The 19,298-nt window shown below is 43.5% G+C and overlaps 1 protein-coding gene across 3 annotated transcripts in view; it reads left to right on the forward strand.

Annotated features, from left to right (window-relative positions):
- Positions 1-212: 212 nt before the first annotated feature.
- Positions 213-19,298, forward strand: part of slc4a1b (solute carrier family 4 member 1b (Diego blood group)) — a 56,564-nt gene continuing 37,478 nt past the window's right edge. Inside the window, exons 1-6 of one of the 3 annotated variants that reach the window (XM_076267046.1) lie at positions 213-272; positions 4,569-4,615; positions 5,635-5,812; positions 17,103-17,238; positions 18,452-18,521; positions 18,643-18,685. In XM_076267046.1, coding sequence (XP_076123161.1) covers positions 5,659-5,812; positions 17,103-17,238; positions 18,452-18,521; positions 18,643-18,685 — 403 coding nt within the window. In that variant the 5' untranslated portion in view covers positions 213-272; positions 4,569-4,615; positions 5,635-5,658. Of the gene's footprint in view, positions 273-4,568; positions 4,616-4,667; positions 4,692-5,634; positions 5,813-17,102; positions 17,239-18,451; positions 18,522-18,642; positions 18,686-19,298 lie in introns of those variants that run through there. The other 2 variants (XM_076267048.1, XM_076267047.1) reach the window with 2 other exon arrangements.

Genomic DNA, 19,298 nt, shown 5'->3' on the forward strand with positions numbered 1-19,298 from the left:
TTGTGGGTGCCCTCATCTATGCATGCGTGTTTGTGTGTGCTGTGGGTATGTGTTTAAGTGTAAGTGTGTGTGTGTGTGTGTGAGAGAGAGAGAGAGAGAGAGAAAGAGAGAGAATGAGTGAGTGAGTGTGTGTATGGTGGAGCTTTGCTATGTGGAGGTGTGTCCAAATGTCTGACCGGACCTGGTAGCAGGTTTGTCCTTTGTTTATAAGGGCTCTCTAACCGGTCAGCCTCTCTCTCCCTCACTGCCAAGTTTGCATTGGTCTTCAGCAGGTGAGTACTACCATACCTGTTCTCTCATCAGGAGAGCTTTACTGTCACCTCTCACCTGCTTAGAGCTGTCCCTGACTCCAGGTCAGGTTGTGCAGAGGACAGATTTAGTGTTGATACCTCAGCTGCGTCTTTGTTTTAGAGAGTGCAAAGTTTACCTGCCATGCACTTCCATACATCTTAGTCAGCATCTTCTATAAGGTTTCCTGTACTTGCTATTGTATGATTAACATGTAACGCCTGCACACTGTGCCGAGTGATGCTCTGTCAGTTCACTCAGAGCAGAGATTCAGTACGGGTGTCTTTCTCTTATGAACGGAGACATCCTCCATCAGTGTATGTCTTTGGCTTCTGCAGACTCCGGTTTTTAGAGGTGGCTTTAGCTGTGTGTATGTGTGTGTGTGTGTGTGTGTGTTAGTGTGTGTGTTAGGTCTCTGCAGTGGTGGGGCAGCTGATAGTAAGGAGGGGGTGGGGGTGGTTGGGATTAGGAGGTGAGGACCAGTGGAGTTATGGATATTAATGGACGACACATACCGATACATTACTGACAGGAGATAATGTGTCAAAAGCAGAGAGTTCAATAAGCGATGCTAATGTGGGCTTTTGAAGGATATGCAAGGTTGCACTAGCAATTGTACGAGGACTTCATAAATGTTGGTCTTATCTTATCTGATACTGATCACTAGTCTTGGTGAAATATATAAGGATTATATTGTATCTTTATTATACGGCTCTTCACAATGCAAGTAGAATGCTCCATTAACTTGAATGGGATTTCCGAAAGTTATAGCGGTCATTATTTCTTGGGAAAGGACCTCTGAAAACAAGAATGACCGCTGTCAATGGCAACGGAGTTTGCGCTTGGAACTTCATTCAAAAGTGAAAGCAGACGGTTGATCAGCTGTGTTCTAAAGAATGTTTGATTCAAGTTCAGCGTGTGTTGCGAACTATTTGTTTCTCAGCAAAAGCCACGACGAAACGGTAACAAATAAGTGTAAAGAGACATATCATGGAGTTTATTTTTTCGTTTTGGCAAGTAGCCGTATAATAAGCGGGATAATGTATAGAACGCCGGTCATTATGGGAAAATAAGTCCCTCCGCTGGCGCGTCGGGGTCCGGTTCGCCCTGTCGGGACTTATTTTCCACATAATGACCGGCGTTCTTTACATTATCCCTTACATAACATTGTTATGTAAGGGATAATGTATAGAAATAATAGATAAGGGAGAAACAAAACAGCATAGTACTTGGGCACAGGCTATAAGAATTACAGTTCAGTATAAATAAATTCATTTATTTATATTCATTTATTTATATTCATTTATTGGATTCATTGGTTATTTCAAATTATTATATTGTTATATCTCTTCTGGACACTTCACACCTTTAAAATATGAAAGACTACAGACTCAGATAGTCCATAATTCTCACACGGACTCCAGTTTGTGTGGGAAAGCTAATGGATATCTGACCCATATGCTATCTGTTTATCTTTTCTATGATTCTACTTGAGCTTCATACAGTATGAGGCATTTGAGGCATCAAAAGGCATTGGAGTTTCACAACTCCCAGAAAGGGCTGAAATAGACAATGATTTATTGCAGAGGATATACCATCCCCAGTCCAACTCTTGAAAGCGTGTGATTTAGTCGTGCCATTGATGTAGGATACTTCACTGTCTTAACAACCACTGTGAAATGCACTGCATTAGGGGAACACTTACAGATTTCCACAATTGTTAAAACACATTTTTTGAAACCTTCGACCCTTTTCTCCATTCTCTACATTCACAGAATGTCTAACAGTTCTTGCAAAATAAAAAGTTTAAAAGTTTTACTTGTGCTCAGAGCCAAACAGTGTCAGAGTACCAATCCAGTGTATGATTGAAGTGTTCCCTTAATTTTTTGAGCAGTATATTTTAGTTAATTGATATGGTTAGTTAGTTTTATTCAGTTGATTAGCTAGCCTTATTTAGTTGATATAGCCTTTTACGATTCGCGTTTTGGAACGTAGTTTTTTATGGACAGACTGTGTGAATGTTTAACTTATAAAAAACAGGCACCCTAAGCTTAGTATGCCACACATTAGAGTTTAACAATCGCATAAAAACTAAATATGATTTGAGTTTTGATAAATAAAATAGAATGCAACTCTGTTTTCCCTCGTTGGAGCAGTGGAAGGGTTAACTTGGTGTCTTTGATCTAACCCCCTGACCATTTGTAGCACTCTGGCGGCCAGCGCTGATGTTTTGGAAACAGCTCTGTGTGTTTTAATAGACAACAGCCATATTAAATCATGTATGACAAACAGGCGGTCGGAATAAGTGCTTTGTCAGTACTGTCAACACCATCACATTTGGGGTTAAAACTGCACAACTTTGTACATTTGATCCACCTCACATAACACGTACAGTAACTTGTACTGAGTGTTTTTTTCTGGTGTATTATATATTAGATTATGGTCACACGTCTTGTGATGCCAGATGAAAATGATTGATGTCGAAAACTGGACAACAAACAATTGTACAGGCTCATATGGTAGCCTTCAAGGCATGATTTAACATCCAACTTTTTCCTTTTTTCATGATTCTTGCTTTTTTAAAAAACATCTATAAATCCATTATGCTCCCTGACCAACTGACTTCATTACATCAAACCAACTGTGCAACACATAGACTAATGTCCCACACATGCCACAAGGCTTGGATTTCAAAAATACATTTTGCATGATTTTTATTTTTATTTTATTTTTTGTTGAATTTTATAAAATCTTTAAATCCATTATGCTCCCTGAGTCTCCCAAACCAACTGTGCAACCTTAACACTAATACCCCACACATGCCACAATGCTTGGATTTCACATAAGTCACTTCCATGTTTTTGTTTTTGTTTATATTTTTAATCAGAATTTAAATCCATTATGTTCCCTGACCAATTGACCTGATCATATCAAACCAACTGTGGAACCTAGAAACAAGTCTTGGTTTTCAAAATACCTTTTGCACATTTTTTTTTTTATTTCTTTATATCAAAGATAAATGTCATGTTTAATGTCATGGATCAGTTGGTCAGGGAGCATAATGGATTTATAGATTAAAAAAAAAAACTAACTAGAAAATAATTAGAAAAGGAAATTAAAGATTTAAGGATTTAAAGATGGAAGATGGAATGATGGAAGTTAGTCTCCAGCCTGTACAGTTGTTTTAATTATGAATGTTAAATGAATGTTAAACAAACTTTACCACGGTGAAATACCAGCTGATAGCAGTGAATATCAAAGAATACCATGTGTAAATGTATAAAGAAATGCAATGCAGTGCAACTGTTTGTACAAACAAATGAGTGGCCAAGCCAGTGCTGGATAAGTCAAACCAGTCCTCCTCAAACCAGTATTATAAGCCTAGTGTGTGTGTGTGTGTGTGTGTGTGTGTATGTGTGTGTGTGTGTGTGTGTGTATGCATGTGTGTGTGTGTGTGTGTGTGTATGCATGTGTGTGTGTGTGTGTGTATGCATGTGTGTAGCCTATGTTGGGGGAGTTCCTGTTTATCCCTGTTTATCTGATACGGCCCATTACGTCGAGCTTTGGCTATAGCTAAGCCCTCATGGGCACCTAAGTATAGTAAGTAAGTAAGTTAGGGCTGTCAAAATAACTGATTAATTTTGATTAATTCATTTGAGAAAAAATAACTGATTAAAAAAATGAGTGCAGATTAATCGATTCCGTATGACCTTTGACCCCGAGCCGTTCTAGTCAGTAAAAATTAGACTGTAAAATGAAGGAGAAGAAAACGTGCTGCCTGGATCATTGATTGGAACATTTACTTTTTAAAAACGGCCTGATGGTGTTGATAAAAAATAAAGTGTTGAAAATAAAGTCCTCTGCAATGTCTGCAGCAAGGAATTTGCATATCACCGGAGTTCATCAACTCTATAGTCGCACAGCAATGCAAAGAAATAAGTGTTGACATTGAGGGGAGTTGATGCGATTAATTTAGATTAATTAATCACAGAGTGTGTAATTTTAGATAGATTAATTTTTTTAATCGATGGACAGCCCTAATATAAGTATATATACTCTTTTGATCCTGTGAGGGAAATTTGGTCTCTGCATTTATCCCAATCCGTGAAGCCAGGGTTTGCTGGGTTCCTTAGGCCACAGTGCATGTGTGTCTATGCACATGGTGTATAAATATAGGCCACAGACATACCAGTGGGGAACTGTGTGTGTGTGTGTGTGTGTGTGTGTGTACACGTACACATGTGTATAGCAGGTGTAATAATCATTGTTGTATGTTTCAGCGGCGCTCAACGTCAACACCAACGCCAACACCGGTGGAGCTCGCCAGGTGAGCAGCCAAAAAAAGTCTTAGCCCTCACCTGTGATCTGAATAACAACACATATGCACCTCCACTGATGGACAGGTACGGGAGTTGCAGGTAAAGAAGCTTGAGATGAGAGAGTCAGAGGTCAAGGAGCTTCAGGTGAGAGTTACAGGAAAAGGAATTTCAGGTGAGAGAGTTACAGGTAAAAAGGCGTTTCAGGTGAGAGTTACAGGTAAATGCATTGCAGGTGAGAGAGGTACAGATTATGGTCAGTAATTTTAATCCACAGCATGCACTAGGCAAGGCTACCGTGCATCTAGAGAAAAATGCCGGAGGATGACTTTTGTTGTCTATGATCTGATGACTGTGGAAATTATGGAAACATCTTCCTTGTCTGTTCCATTGGTTGTTTGCATGTAGTGGAGTTGCATGGTTTTAAATGTTTTGCCCTGTTCATTAAATTAGCATTAGCTAGCTCGTGCTAATGACACAAAACATGACACATGGAAAAACAGAAGCATACTAAACAAGCTGACAAACACACACACACAGAGAGGGAGAGAGAGAGAGAAACACAAAATATTGTATGCATAACAAACAAACAACAACATGAACTGAGAGACACTTAACATGCCCAGTGATATGCTCAGGTACACACACACAATCTCTCTCTCTCTCTTCCACACACACACACACACACACACACACACACATTCCTTCACTTGTGTGTAGCCTGTGGGCAGCAGGCCTCTCAAGTTCCACTGTTTAATGTAAGCACGCCTATCCAATTATCACTGACCAGCAGACAGGAAGTAGACTCGCTGTCTTCTGCCAGTATGTGTGTGCGTGTGTGTGTGTGTGTTACCCAAAACATGTGACACTAGACCTAAATGCTCAACCCCAAATATTACACACCTAGGTAAAACTAAATATGCAATACAAAAGCAACAAAAGCATTATAAATGCATGTGCACGTATGCATGTGTGTCTGTGTGTATGCATGTGCGCGCACATGTGTGTGCGTGTGTGTGTTTCTGGCCAGGCCTACGTGGAGCTGAATGAACTGATGGGTACGCAGGGTCAGGCAGCCTGGCAGGAGACTGCCCGATGGGTGGGCCACGAGGAGAACTACGACCCCGAGGCAGGGTGCTGGGGCCAGTCACACGTCTCCTACCTCACCTTCAAGAGCCTGGTCCAGCTGCGCCGGACACTCAATACCGGTCAGTGGCTGCCGGTGGCAGCGACGTACTCACTTCTCCAGATATTGAGCTATCAGTATTAGCCTCTGCTTAGCATGTATGCCCCTCCCCTGATAGTGTGTGTGTGTGTGTGTGTGCATGTGTGCATTTTTTGTGTGTGTGTGCATGTGCATGTGCGTATGCATCTGCATGTTTGTGTGTGTGTGTATGTGTATGTGTGTGTGTGTGTGTGTGTGTGTGTGTGTGTGTGTGTGTGTGTCTGTGTACGTGAATGTGTATGTGTGTGTGCGTGTGTTTGCGTATTCTTCTGCAAGTTCATGTGCGTGTATGTGTACATGTGTGTGTGCGTGTCTGTGTGTATGTGTACTGACTGAAAGTTCTACTTTTGTAGATTACAGGTCAGGTCTAGGGTTGGGCGATGTCGCCTAAATTGGCATTTGACGATGTGTACAGTAAAACATCGTGATGGACGATGATATCGTCGGGGGCGGGGGGGGGGGGGGGGGTTTCGTGTAGTAAACAGCCTATAGGTATGTCTGTACAGAAATACATTTATAATGTTCTACATAAAAATAAAAAAAATGCTATTATATAGGCTATACGGCCTGATGAAAGTGGGCAGCTAAGAGAGACATACTGACCAGGCTACCGAAGTTGTGTGGAAGATCTAATCCAAGAAAATTGTTGTGAAAGACGGATAGACAATCAATCTGAACACTTGCGTGTGCACCAACCAGCGGAATATTACACATTGACAGACTTCGCTGGACCCAGCAAAAAAGCTACTTAAGACTACTATCGTGGTCACTCATTTAAAATATTAGTACTATGCAGCATCCCACGTTATCAGGCTACCGTCTATGCTGACTATAAGGGCGGCGGGAAGTGAAAGTAAAGGGCTGCAATCGCGCAGTCCAGGCTATAGGAGGGCGAAGTAAAAACACTTTTACAAATAACGAATCCCGATTACCACTCCGCTGCTGTCTGGGACTTTTGCTAAATGCATGAAATACAAGCCTTACAGTGAAAGACGGATAGGTTACCTTCTGATCCTATAATTAACGAAAGAAATGGTTTATTTTAACACAGAGAAGAAGGACGCATTTGGCGCTCGCTGTAGCCTCGCAAAAATATTTGAGCGCTAGAATGTCCTAGTCGTAGCCTAACAATAATAAATCTATATTTTCTGCTAAAACATTAGGCTACATATTACGTCCAATGTAGGCTACAGGCCTGCGAGACATGTAGGCTACTAAAGGACAATTAGGCTACACATTCCCGTCACAGTCAGGAATTATTTGAATAAGAGGGTAAGTCTTTTATTTTACAAGACGGTAGACTAATACGTGATAACTGTTTGGCTGACAGCCTTTAAAGTAGGCTCAATTTCATTTTCAGGGAAAGGTTTTTTTATGTTTTAGCCTGTTACAGCAAGAATTAGTGACTGGCATGTGGGGGCGTGGCATCACGATGGTTGCTTTCCATCGTGATGCCTGTCAACCATCACGATGGTCCATCGGCACAACCCTAGTCAGGTCATTCACAAATCCAAACATGGTACTATTAGTATGATGATGTTTACTTGCAATCATTCTTAGGAAAACAAATACTAAAAAATAATAAAAAAAATATGTACACCCTCTTGCCTTTGTGTGAGCCCTATTAGGGACAATAGATGAAAACTAGCTATGGTGCTAACTCTAGTAGTCTCAGCGAATTAGCCTAGAAAAGGGTCAAAGGTGGAAGTAAATACAGCAAAAGCATATTTGGTATCATTTGAATCATAATTTTCTGTAGATTAAGGATTTGTACCGAAAAAAATATATAGGGCTTTGAATGGAGCATGGCACAATGATTTTTGGGCCAAAAACTTATGTTAGTACATCTTGATAATAGCGGATATCTCTTAAGCCAATTGAAAGATATTCATCAAACTTGGTCTACTTTCCCACTATAAGTTGTCAAAGAACTGGCAAGACAATTTAGGTCTTGAGGTCAAAGGTCAAGGTTACAAGGGGTCACACAAATAACTCACATGCAGTATTTGGTTCATATCTCCAAAGCAGACTGTTGGATCTTCATTAACTCTAGTACATTTATTGTCTATACAAGTTAGATGAACTTAGGGACTCAGGGCCATGGGGTCAAAGGTTAAGGTCAGTTTTATCCCCTGACATACAAGGTTATAGACGGTGGAGACATGCTAATCAACATGCCATGTTCAATTCAATTACTGTAAATATAGTGATTTCTTTTTTTTATGTTGCACAACATAGACTTGGTTGTTTTTGACATGGGGAGTCCCTATCTACAGCACAATGAGTTTAATACCCCTTCTTTGTATATAAGAATCAAGAATCTGATTGCAATTACTAGGCAAATGTGCTTAGCAGTTACATACAGTAACAGTGAAATACGTCCACTAGCATAGTCATGACCTGACCAATATCTCTTTCAATATTGCCCTTGCAGTCCTTTCCACAGTACAAGCAGTGCTACTTCCAGCTGTAAATTATAGCTTTCTGTGCTGTTGTGACTTTCCATAAGTTATTATGACTGTTAACTGTGGCCCTTGCTATTTTTCCCTTCGTGGACAAGGTGTTGTCCACTTTCTCCTGGTAATTTCTGTGACCCTGAAGACAGCATTGTCTTCCAGTTTTAATGTTAGTAATGTGGCATGTCTGTTATTTGCAATGGATGATGAGTAGGGTTGGGCACCGAAACACGGTTCTAATATGGCACTGGTGCCGACACAAACGGTAGTAACTGCATCGAATAACAACGTGGATTTCGGTGCCTCATTTCGGTGCTTAAATAGCGTTTTTTTTTTTTTTTTAATACGAGGCATCACTGCATGTCATGCGCCATCTCTAACGTCTTGCTCTGATAGCAAGACATCCAGATACAGTTAGATGATAAACACTGGATGTATAAACCAGAGGGGTGCACCACATGAGTGGACAGTGTTTGACAGCTTGCGTGAGCCCAAGTAGCTTACTTTAAAGCGATATCACGAGCTCCTGTCAAAATCTAGCAGTGGGCCTAACTACACACAAGCAAAAGGCTATGAAACAACATCAACAGTAGGCTAGCCTAGCCTATACGTTACACAATATCCTTGCTAATGCGGTAACTGACATTTATTTGAAATGTTATCAGCAAAGTTGTAAGGTGAAAACTTTATTTAACGGTGTGTTAAACAACATAATGGCATGATATTAATCTTTCATGTGCATGAGGTCCATATAGCATCACAATGAATATGAAGATCATGTTAAAAGTTAGTTGGCAAAATCAAATATGTAGGTTACATACCTGATGTCACTGAGCTGTCAAAGAGGCTACGAAACCATCTCCGTAAGTTATCGCTAATTAAACTCAGCTGACTGGTGTTAGCGCATAGCCATAGTTGCTGTTAAAATGCCTTCTGCTGGGAATCTTAACACTTCAACACCGACATGTAGCCTAACATGTTCAAAACTACTGCGTGTTATGGGTTAAGACATACAATTTCTTGAAGCATTTGGCAACACACTGAATTAACTGGAAAGTAGAGTCCCTGTTAGATTAGCTTGCTTGCAAATGCCGTTGTCCATGACCTGCCAGTTTTATGGCAAGCGGTTTTAACATACCTTATGGCAAACCGCCTACACTGGGTAAACTTGAAAGCAGAGCTTACCATTGTGTGTGCATGCATGGCAAGCTGTTTTAACATTTAAATGTATTATTCATAGGGGCAATGAGATATTGATAGTAAATTGAATATAACAGTTCAATTTCATGTTCAAATTTGTCTCATCAATACAAAAAAGCAATTCATGCTTTAGACCATTTTAATTTAAAATATTGTAGCGTCGGCGCAAAAAGACTGTGCTACCGTTCTCCGGCGAAAAGCATGCTGGGACACGAGAGCGAAGAATCGGGGGGTTTATGTCGTTATATGTCGAAAGGCCCTCTGAACTCTGAACTTTAAAACTTTTGGGTGCGTGTGAGAGGCACCGTGCTGTGTGGGCGCCCGTTCTAGTTGGCTTGTTGGCCGGCGCCTTTTGAAAAAAGTTCGTTGTGTGGAGTTCGATAGCATGACCATCTCGGGGGTCGTGCCTTAGCCGAGGCCGCGAAGGAGTGGAACGGGCCGGGAACAGAGCAGTACGGCTCTGCGAGATGGCAACACGAGGAGGGACGCCGAAGACGGTAGCTGCAGCGGGAGAGCTCAGCGCGGTCCGGTTGCTGTGGAGTCGGTGCCTGTCTGTCCTGGTCGGCGACTCGACGGAGCGGAGTGGCGTTGGCGCAGCTTCATCAGGCCCCCCATCGAACCCCGGTGCTTGGTACAGTGTCGACGGTTGTAAGGCCACCTAGGGCCCCGTCTGGAGAGGAGGAGTGCCGTGGTGACACGCCGCGGAAAGGGCAGCCTCAGGGCGGCTGCTGAGAGGGAGCTGGTGACGAGCGGGTCGGCCACGTGGCTGCTAGCACGCCCGAACTGGATTGCTAGCAGCGTGGCGCCCCGTTGAGTGAGCTCCTGCGGCGCGTGCACCCCACGTGATTTGGCGGTACTGTCGCACTGGACTGAGTGGCGGGCGACGCGCGCCGACGCTAGCATGTGGCTACCTCGTGGTCGTTGCCGAGGACGGCAACGGCTTGTTGGGGGAGCTATGTAGCGTCGGCGCAAAAAGACTGTGCTACCGTTCTCCGGCGAAAAGCATGCTGGGACACGAGAGCGAACAATCGGGGGGTTTATGTCGTTATTATCCTAAGTTATAAGTGTAAAGTTAGCGTCTTTGTTGTAACATGTTTCCCTTTTAGTTCTCCCTCGTGTGTGATCCTTTTTGTGTGGGGGGCTGCGTCCTCCCCTGTATGTGTAGCGTGTGTGTCTGCTTGACCTGCCCCGTGTGTATTGTAGTCTTGGTCTTGGTCTGTGTCCTAGCTCTCGTTCCCAGCTAATAAACCTTTTGATTGGACAACTGTGTGGTTCGCTATCAAATTGTTACATTGGTGTCAGAAGCGACTTTCAGACATGGCCTCCACTCAGCGAGAGAAGCTGGGAGCGGGAGACCTCACCACTGGGTGGAGGCCCACGCAAGAGGATCCAGAGAGAGCCCTTGTAAGGGCTACTAAAAAGCTCGGGGCCTTCTATCGTTATTGCCGCCGGAGGAGAGGAGCTGTCGCCGGGACCTGCCTGCTGCCATGGGAGGAGATTTGGCCGGAAGAAGCGGTCGCGGAGAAGACAACGCTGGCCTGGGCGCTGACTCCACGGCGAGCCGCGACGCGTGAGCAGAGCCGAGGGAGTGCGGCGAGGAAGAGGTTCCTAGACGATGTACGGTTGGCGGAGCCGCTGAGGGCAGCGAACTCACGACGGTGGGTCAGCTTCGACGGAAAGGCCCTCTGAACTCTGAACTTTAAAACTTTTGGGTGCGTGTGAGAGGCACCGTGCTGTGTGGGCGCCCGTTCTAGTTGGCCTGTTGGCCGGCGCCTTTTGAAAAAAGTTTGTTGTGTGGAGTTCGATAGCATGACCATCTCGGGGGTCGTGCCTTAGCCGAGGCCGCGAAGGAGTGGAACGGGCCGGGGACAGAGCAGTACGGCTCTGCGAGATGGCAACACGAGGAGGGACGCCGAAGACGGTAGCTGCAGCGGGAGAGCTCAGCGCGGTCCGGTTGCTGTGGAGTCGGTGCCTGTCTGTCCTGGTCGGCGACTCGACGGAGCGGAGTGGCGTTGGCGCAGCTTCATCAGGCCCCCCATCGAACCCCGGTGCTTGGTACAGTGTCGACGGTTGTAAGGCCACCTAGGGCCCCGTCTGGAGAGGAGGAGTGCCGTGGTGACACGCCGCGGAAAGGGCAGCCTCAGGGCGGCTGCTGAGAGGGAGCTGGTGACGAGCGGGTCGGCCACGTGGCTGCTAGCACGCCCGAACTGGATTGCTAGCAGCGTGGCGCCCCGTTGAGTGAGCTCCTGCGGCGCGTGCACCCCACGTGATTTGGCGGTACTGTCGCACTGGACTGAGTGGCGGGCGACGCGCGCCGACGCTAGCATGTGGCTACCTCGTGGTCGTTGCCGAGGACGGCAACGGCTTGTTGGGGGAGCTACGAGCGTCGGCGCAAAAAGACTGTGCTACCGTTCTCCGGCGAAAAGCATGCTGGGACACGAGAGCGAACAATCGGGGGGTTTATGTCGTTATTATCCTAAGTTATAAGTGTAAAGTTAGTGTCTTTGTTGTAACATGTTTCCCTTTTAGTTCTCCCTCGTGTGTGATCCTTTTTGTGTGGGGGGCTGCGTCCTCCCCTGTATGTGTAGCGTGTGTGTCTGCTTGACCTGCCCCGTGTGTATTGTAGTCTTGGTCTTGGTCTGTGTCCTAGCTCTCGTTCCCAGCTAATAAACCTTTTGATTGGACAACTGTGTGGTTCGCTATCAAATCGTTACAATATTTTAAAAACAAAGTACCGGTTCAGGCACCGTTTCGGCACCGGCACCATTTTAAAAGTATCGTTTTAGCACCGGTATCGGATAAAACCCAAACGATACCCAACCTTAATGATGAGAGAGCACTTGAAGAGGAACCTGGCATATGCGCAGATCTTTGTGTTATCTGCCAATGTGGAGGTGAGCTGTCATCTTGTAGCACTGGCTTGCAAAAGCTGATTTACTATAGCATTGCTATAGGCAACAACACATTTTTAAAGGGGTGGTTCAGGATTTTGGAAATAGGACCTCATTTCCAAGTTAGCATGTGTGATATTTATCAGTGGAGACCGTTTTCAACACGTTTGATCCAGTCCTTATAGTTGCAGAGTTTGCAGGTGCTAAGGGACTGTACGATATTTAGCGGGGGGGGGGGAGGGCCGGTCGCCAGACGATCGGGTTAAAAATGTTCTGCCTGGCCCTCCCCCCTGGTCAAATTTTTTTTTCCAGGGGCCTCCCCCCGGCTCAAAAAAATTCTTCTAGGCCCTCCCCCCTACGTGAATCAAATAAAACTGGTCGAAAAATGACGTTTACAAGGTTAAAACGGCCAGCAAATGTCATAAGCACACACACACACAGGGCTACAAACCAGTGTTGCGCGGGTTTGGTCACAAGCGGCCCGCGGTCGCCCGATATTTTAATCAACCCGACCGCAACTCGGACCGCGAATATTAATTAGGACAAAATTATACCTGACCCGCGATCCGACCCGCTTATTTACAAAATGTGTGCTTTTGGTTATAGCCTGCATGCAGTAGTCCATTTCTGTAAAACAAACGAATTTATTTGCGAAACTTTATGCAGTAGAACTACACGCAGGCATGCAGGACATAATGTTTGCGCAGGAGAGAGAATGAGAATAAGAGCACAAGCACGCACGCAACCACCAAGGATTAGAACACTAGGATAAGATTTGGCCATGGACATACTTCTTTCGAAAATAGAAATGGGGAGGCAAGGTAGGCTAGGCAAGAGAGATACATGCTGGTCAAAACGTTAGCGTAAGAACTGGTTTAAAATGCTGAATGAAGCAAAAAGCTTTACTAAAGCACATCCACTGTTTAAAGTCACAAACACAACGAACTAAGGTAACTTTTATGCATGCGCGAACCTATAGGCTACATACCGGTAGATATGGCTGTGTAGTCTGTGCCATAACATTTATTCCTGCAGGCTGCCCGTTTTGGCTGTCATACTTTTAAATGGCTTCGCAAGAAGTAGGCCTACATAGACCATAACTTGTACTACTGTCATCTTCTTTAAGAACTTTTCCCAATATTTCCCATAGCCTATATCGCTTTTCCTGAAGGGGTGTCTTTATTATTTTAACTCGCGTCTTCAGCTTCTTTACTGTTGACTTACTGTGTTGATGCTTTACTGTATTGATGCTAGCCTTCTCGTGATATTTTAAGTAGGCCTATTTGTAGAAAAAATATATTTAATTAATTTTAACTGACCCGCCCGCAAATGACCCGAATATCATTAAAATATTTGGTTTATGACCCATAACCGCAGGTGACCTGCAAGCTTACGAGGGGAGTTGTGGGAGATTCAGGTAGGGTTGCAACTTTTTGGACTCGCCCACTCTGTCAAAGAGACGTGAATCATGTTTTGGCCTACAAACCTTTTAAAATATCGAAAACGGATCATTGATCAGCGGAAAAAAAATATCATGGATCAGGAAAAAATAATTTTCCTCGGCCCTCCCCCCAGGCCAAAAAAATTCTCCTGGGCCTTCCCTTAAGGCTTAAAAAATTCTCTTAGGCCCTCCCCCCCCTGACGACCGGCCCTCCCCCCCCCGGTAAATATCGTACAGTCCCTAAGCTAGCGCAAGTCATCAGTATGTGTCAGCCTGCCACTAAAAACTTACCCAGGAGTCTTACCCACTCCACAGTACACCCAGGCAAATACATTATAACGGCAGACAAATAAATTATAACGGCAGACTCAATGTAAATGTCTGTGTTGATCATTTTATTTCTAACATTATTCTATGCATTTCAATGATCGCATAACATTTTACGGGACTAGTTTTTTAGCAGCGGTTAGTAGTACTGCGTCGAAAAGTAAACAGACAAGCGCACTCCAATCAGGATACTGTCGTGGAAAATGTCTACCCTGGAAATCCAGAGTTCTCGCGAGAGCACAATGGAATGAGCAATGATGCACGTTACTTTTACCCCTTGCATCCCGGGGAGCCAATCAAATCGGCGTATCTGATATATGCGGGCCAGAGGCGAGCTAAATTGATGACGACAACGCTGCAACGTTGGAGGTCAGTAAACATTGTTCATAGTGTTATCCAATTGTGTCGAAGTCCGGAATCATTCAGAGTAAACATTGGTCTAGTGTTATCCAATTGCTTGCAGTGAGATTTTCAAATGCATGCTTGGTGCCGCCGCTCGAGTTGGGCCATTACATTGTTCGTGGCCAGACCCTTAATCTTTTGAGATTACCAGGGTGCTAGAAAATGTCCACTTCCAAATCCAATTGTCCAATTAACAATTACCACATGACTATTTAGTAATTTAGCACTCTGGAACAAGGCGTCCGAAGGAGACAATGTAGATAGAAGATTTTCCGAAGACTGTTGATCTTTATTCACCGTATTGCAATGATAGTACAGCCCAACCAAAGTCCAAACCAACCATCAAAGCAATAGGGAGGAGATGTCATCAGCTGGGCCCCCCGACAAGATCTCCCCTACGGATGGCTATACACTATATTTTATACTCCTCAGCCCTTGAGAAGTGCCACCCTCTCACGCCATCTCCAACACCCTTCACCAATTAGTATCAAGCAGGGTCGCTTACATTGGTGGAAACCATCTTCCCATCATGCATCCTATGTAATGCATAGATAACATATGTAAAATAGTGTAACCCTAAGTTTTTCTGGTTCCTTCCAGTTTGGTGAAATAAGGCCTTCTTATCTTATTCTCTTCCTAGCTGGACAGGCCCTAACTCATAAGGCACAGTGGCCCCTCATCCCTGTCCTGCCCAGTCCTCACCAGCTTGATAACACCCCCTCTTCCTCAACACCCTTCACCAATCAGTACCAAGCAGGGTCGCTTACATTGGTGGAAACCATCTTCCCATCATGCATAAAACTATATGCAAACCTATGTAATGCATAGGTAACATATGTAAAATATTGTAACCCTAAGTTTTTCTGTTTCCTTCCAGTTTGGTGAAATAAGGCCTTCTTATCCTATTCTTTTCCTAGCCAGACAGGCAGAGTGGCCTCCTCATCCCTGTCCTGTCCAGTCCTCACCAGCTTGATAACACCCCCTCTCCCTTAACCATATAAGGAGGAGATCCTCTCATCCTGGTACCCCCGGTACTTTTCCACTCACCCCACTCCGCTGACAGTCGGTCTGGCCTACACAAGATACAATGACCTCACACTGCTCACAGCAAATGCAGTGGCATTAAGACTTATGACACTCATGACTACATTCTTCTAAAACATGAAAACCCATGCAATAGTATAAACCCTTATGAAACCCATGATTACATCCCTTCACATCCTGAAAACCCACCATAATAGTACAATCCTAGGTAATATCAGTCCACTGCTGCCGTTGCTTATATGCCTACTACCAACTTCAGGGAACAAAGTATAACTATTGCAATGCGATGCAAGGGTAGTTTTTATTTCTAACACTATTCTATCAAGATAGACATTTACATCGATTGTCTGGTGTTTTGACTCTGAAGAAGACGCATGGGCGTCGAAACGTTAGTCAGTTTGCACAAATAAAAACACGTGCTCCGGTCCTGCTCCTTGGCTCCTGTTAGACTTTGGATCTCCCTTTTTGACTTCTGCGTCCTGTTCCGTGAGCACCAACCAGGCTGAAGCGCAAGTGACCCTCTTCTACTGTCTGGCGTTATAATTTAAGTTGAAGGAAATAGCTCTAGATGACAATGTTTATCAGAAGTTTGACAGAAATGGTTTGGATTTAATCTACAACTTCTGCTATTCAGCTTGTCTAAATGAACTACAATGTTGTTATTGATGTACTGAATGTTATGTAATAGTACTTTGTTTTTACTCCAATATCATTTATGAACTAAAACAGTTATTTTAAAACAGGTATTCACACAGATGTTTGCATTTTTAAAACAGCAAATTATTTAGATTTCCCCTGATTTCAGAGAGGCTATTACTACAATACTAAAATAAGATGTGGAGGTTGAAACAACTGTTTTTATACAGAAAATAAAGTTTGTTTTGCTTTAATGAATGTCTTAATCTTTTTTAATGTCAATTCAGATAGTTGATTCTATGCCTCAGCCAGCTATAGCCTCATGACCTTTAATCTCTACCTGTGACCCCATGATCTTTAATGCCTTATCAGTTAATTTAGGCTTAATTAACTGTGTTGGGTTTAATGAGGATCCTTCAATCTGCTTGAGAGGTATAAAACAAACATTGCATGTCAAGTATGACCTCACGTGACCTTGACCTTTGACCCCAAGACATTAAACACCTACTAATTTTAATGAAGAACTTATGGTGAGTAAGTACAACAAGTTTGGTAAAGATCCTTTTACCAGTATGGGAGATATCAGCTAATATCTATATGTTATAATATACGTTTTTGGCCCAATAATCATTATACCATGGTCCACTCAAAGCTGTATATCTTTTTTCTGGTACAAATCTGAAATTCTTAATCTACATGAAATTACGGTTCGATTGATACCAAATATCCTTTTGCTATATTTACTTTCACCTTCAACCCTAATTCGCTCAGACTATAGCATATTTACATAAGTAAGTATAAGTAAGTATATATACTCTTTTTTGATCCCGTGAGGGAACATTCATGTTTCCTGTGTGTGTGTGTGTGTGTGTGCAGGCGTGGTCCTGCTGGACATGAAGGAGACAACGCTGGCCAGCATCATGGAGAAGCTGGTGGACGAGATGGCCAACAAGAAGGCCATTGATCCCAGCAACAAAGATGGCGTCTTAAACGTTCTCCTTCAGAAGCGAAGGTACTCTCGTTCGCTGCCGCTGTGCTGAATTGAACATCGTCAGTGCTGAGCTGCTATGTGTCAGCGTCCACTTAGCATTCAGTGGACTTAGTATATAGTCACAACAGAGAAGAATACATGCTGTTGATGATGGAACCTAGAGGAGCGCACACTTAGAAGAAGAACCAGGAAACGCGCGCGCACACACACACACACACTTTTGTGCGTCTAGGTTTTAGGTTGTGTCTAGGTTTGCGACAGGAAGAAATGGACAAAGGAGGGGAGGGAAGAGGGAAGAGAAAAGCATGTTGATTGGTCCCCAGGGGAAGGGATAGGATGTATGCTCAGTTGATCTTAGGACCATTACATTAGTACGAACATGGTCATCAGCATTGTTTAGCAAGGAGGGTGGTGGAGGTCTGCCACTCATCTCACACACACAGAAACATACTCACACACACAGAAACATACTCACACACGCAGAAACATACTCACACACATAGAAACATACTCACACTAGGCACTCAAATCTCACACAAACAGACACACACAGAAACATACTCACACACAAGAAGCAAGCAATTCTGCTGTTGGATGTTGGTATACAGGTCATGAAGAAATGAAATGGCGCAATAAAATATCTGCCAACACATATGATGTGTGCCACTTCCATAGCAGCTTGCAAAATCCGCCTCTTTCCCACGAGTGTTTCCATTGCAGATGCATTCTTTACAGTTTATAGCAGTCTCCTCACATTCCTCCTTATTTCGGATGCAAAACATGCAAGAGTTTAGGCTACAATTGAAATGGACATCTTAAAATCTGCCTCTGACTGCAGTTCTGACTACAGCTCTGACTTGTTTACAAACGTTATGTTAAACGTTCCTTGTTTACAAATGTTATGTTAAACGTTCCTTGTTTACAAACGTTATGTTAAACGTTCTGTTCTGACTACAGCTCTGACTTGTTTACAAACGTTAATGTTAAACGTTCTGTTCTGACTACAGCTCTGACTTGTTTACAAACGTTATGTTAAACGTTCCTTGTTTACAAACGTTATGTTAAACATTCCTTGTTCACAAACGTTATGTTAATCATTCTGTTCTGACTACAGCTCTGACTTGTTTACAAACGTTATGTTAAACGTTCTGTTCTGACTACAGCTCTGACTTGTTTACAAACGTTATGTTAAACGTTCCTTGTTTACAAACGTTATGTTAAACGTTCCTTTCAGCAGCCCTCCACAGGAGACACAGCCTCTAACAGCGGAAAATGAGATGAAGAGTTTCTCAGTCGCTGACAGGGTAAGACAATCAGCAATCAGCACAGTCCTAAAGACTGTCTGATGCTGCGTAAGCATGATTCATCTTCAAAAGACCCATTTCTAATATGGCAAAGACATGTTTGATTTGTCTTTCCTCACAGAGAGACGCGTCTGAGAACCTGGAGGCATCCATGGTGCTTGTCGGTGAGTCAAAATAAAATAGACATTGTGTGTGTGTGTGTGTGTGTGTGTGTGTGTGTGTGAATGCGTGCGTGTGTGTGCGTGTCTCTGTGTGCGTGTGTGTTTTGTGTGCATACGCGCGAGCGTGTGTGTGTGTAATAGTCAGAGGTGGGACAAAGTCACTGTTTGGCAAGTCACAAGTAAGTCTAAAGACTTAACGCTGAAATCCAAGGTAAGTCCCAAGTCAAGACAGAGATGTCCCAAGCAAGTCCAAGTTAAGTATTACCAAGGCCAAGTCGAATCCAAGTCCATGTCCTTATTTTTTCGAGTCCTAAACAAGTCACTATCTTATTACTGCATATTAATATGTCATCAATCATGCTTTCTATATATCATTCTTATCAATATATCATACTTGACATATTGAAGTGTTTTAAAACACTTATAAGTACGGAGCCCATAAGGGGACATGAGCAAAATAAAATCTAAAGTTTAGTTTCATGTGCGCACATGAAACTTTCATGTGAAAAGGATTTGCGTGCGCACACAAAACTTTCATGTGAAAAGGATTTGCGTGCGCACACGAAACTTTCATGTGCTCACATGAAAGTTTCACGTGCACACATGAAAGTTTCGC

Source organism: Alosa pseudoharengus, unplaced genomic scaffold (assembly GCF_046254945.1).
Source record: "Alosa pseudoharengus isolate Yale_2024_CS ecotype anadromous, Long Island Sound unplaced genomic scaffold, YU_APseudo_1.1 YU_APseudo_1.1_scf_4, whole genome shotgun sequence".
In the NCBI taxonomy this organism is placed as follows: Eukaryota; Metazoa; Chordata; class Actinopteri; order Clupeiformes; family Clupeidae; genus Alosa; species Alosa pseudoharengus.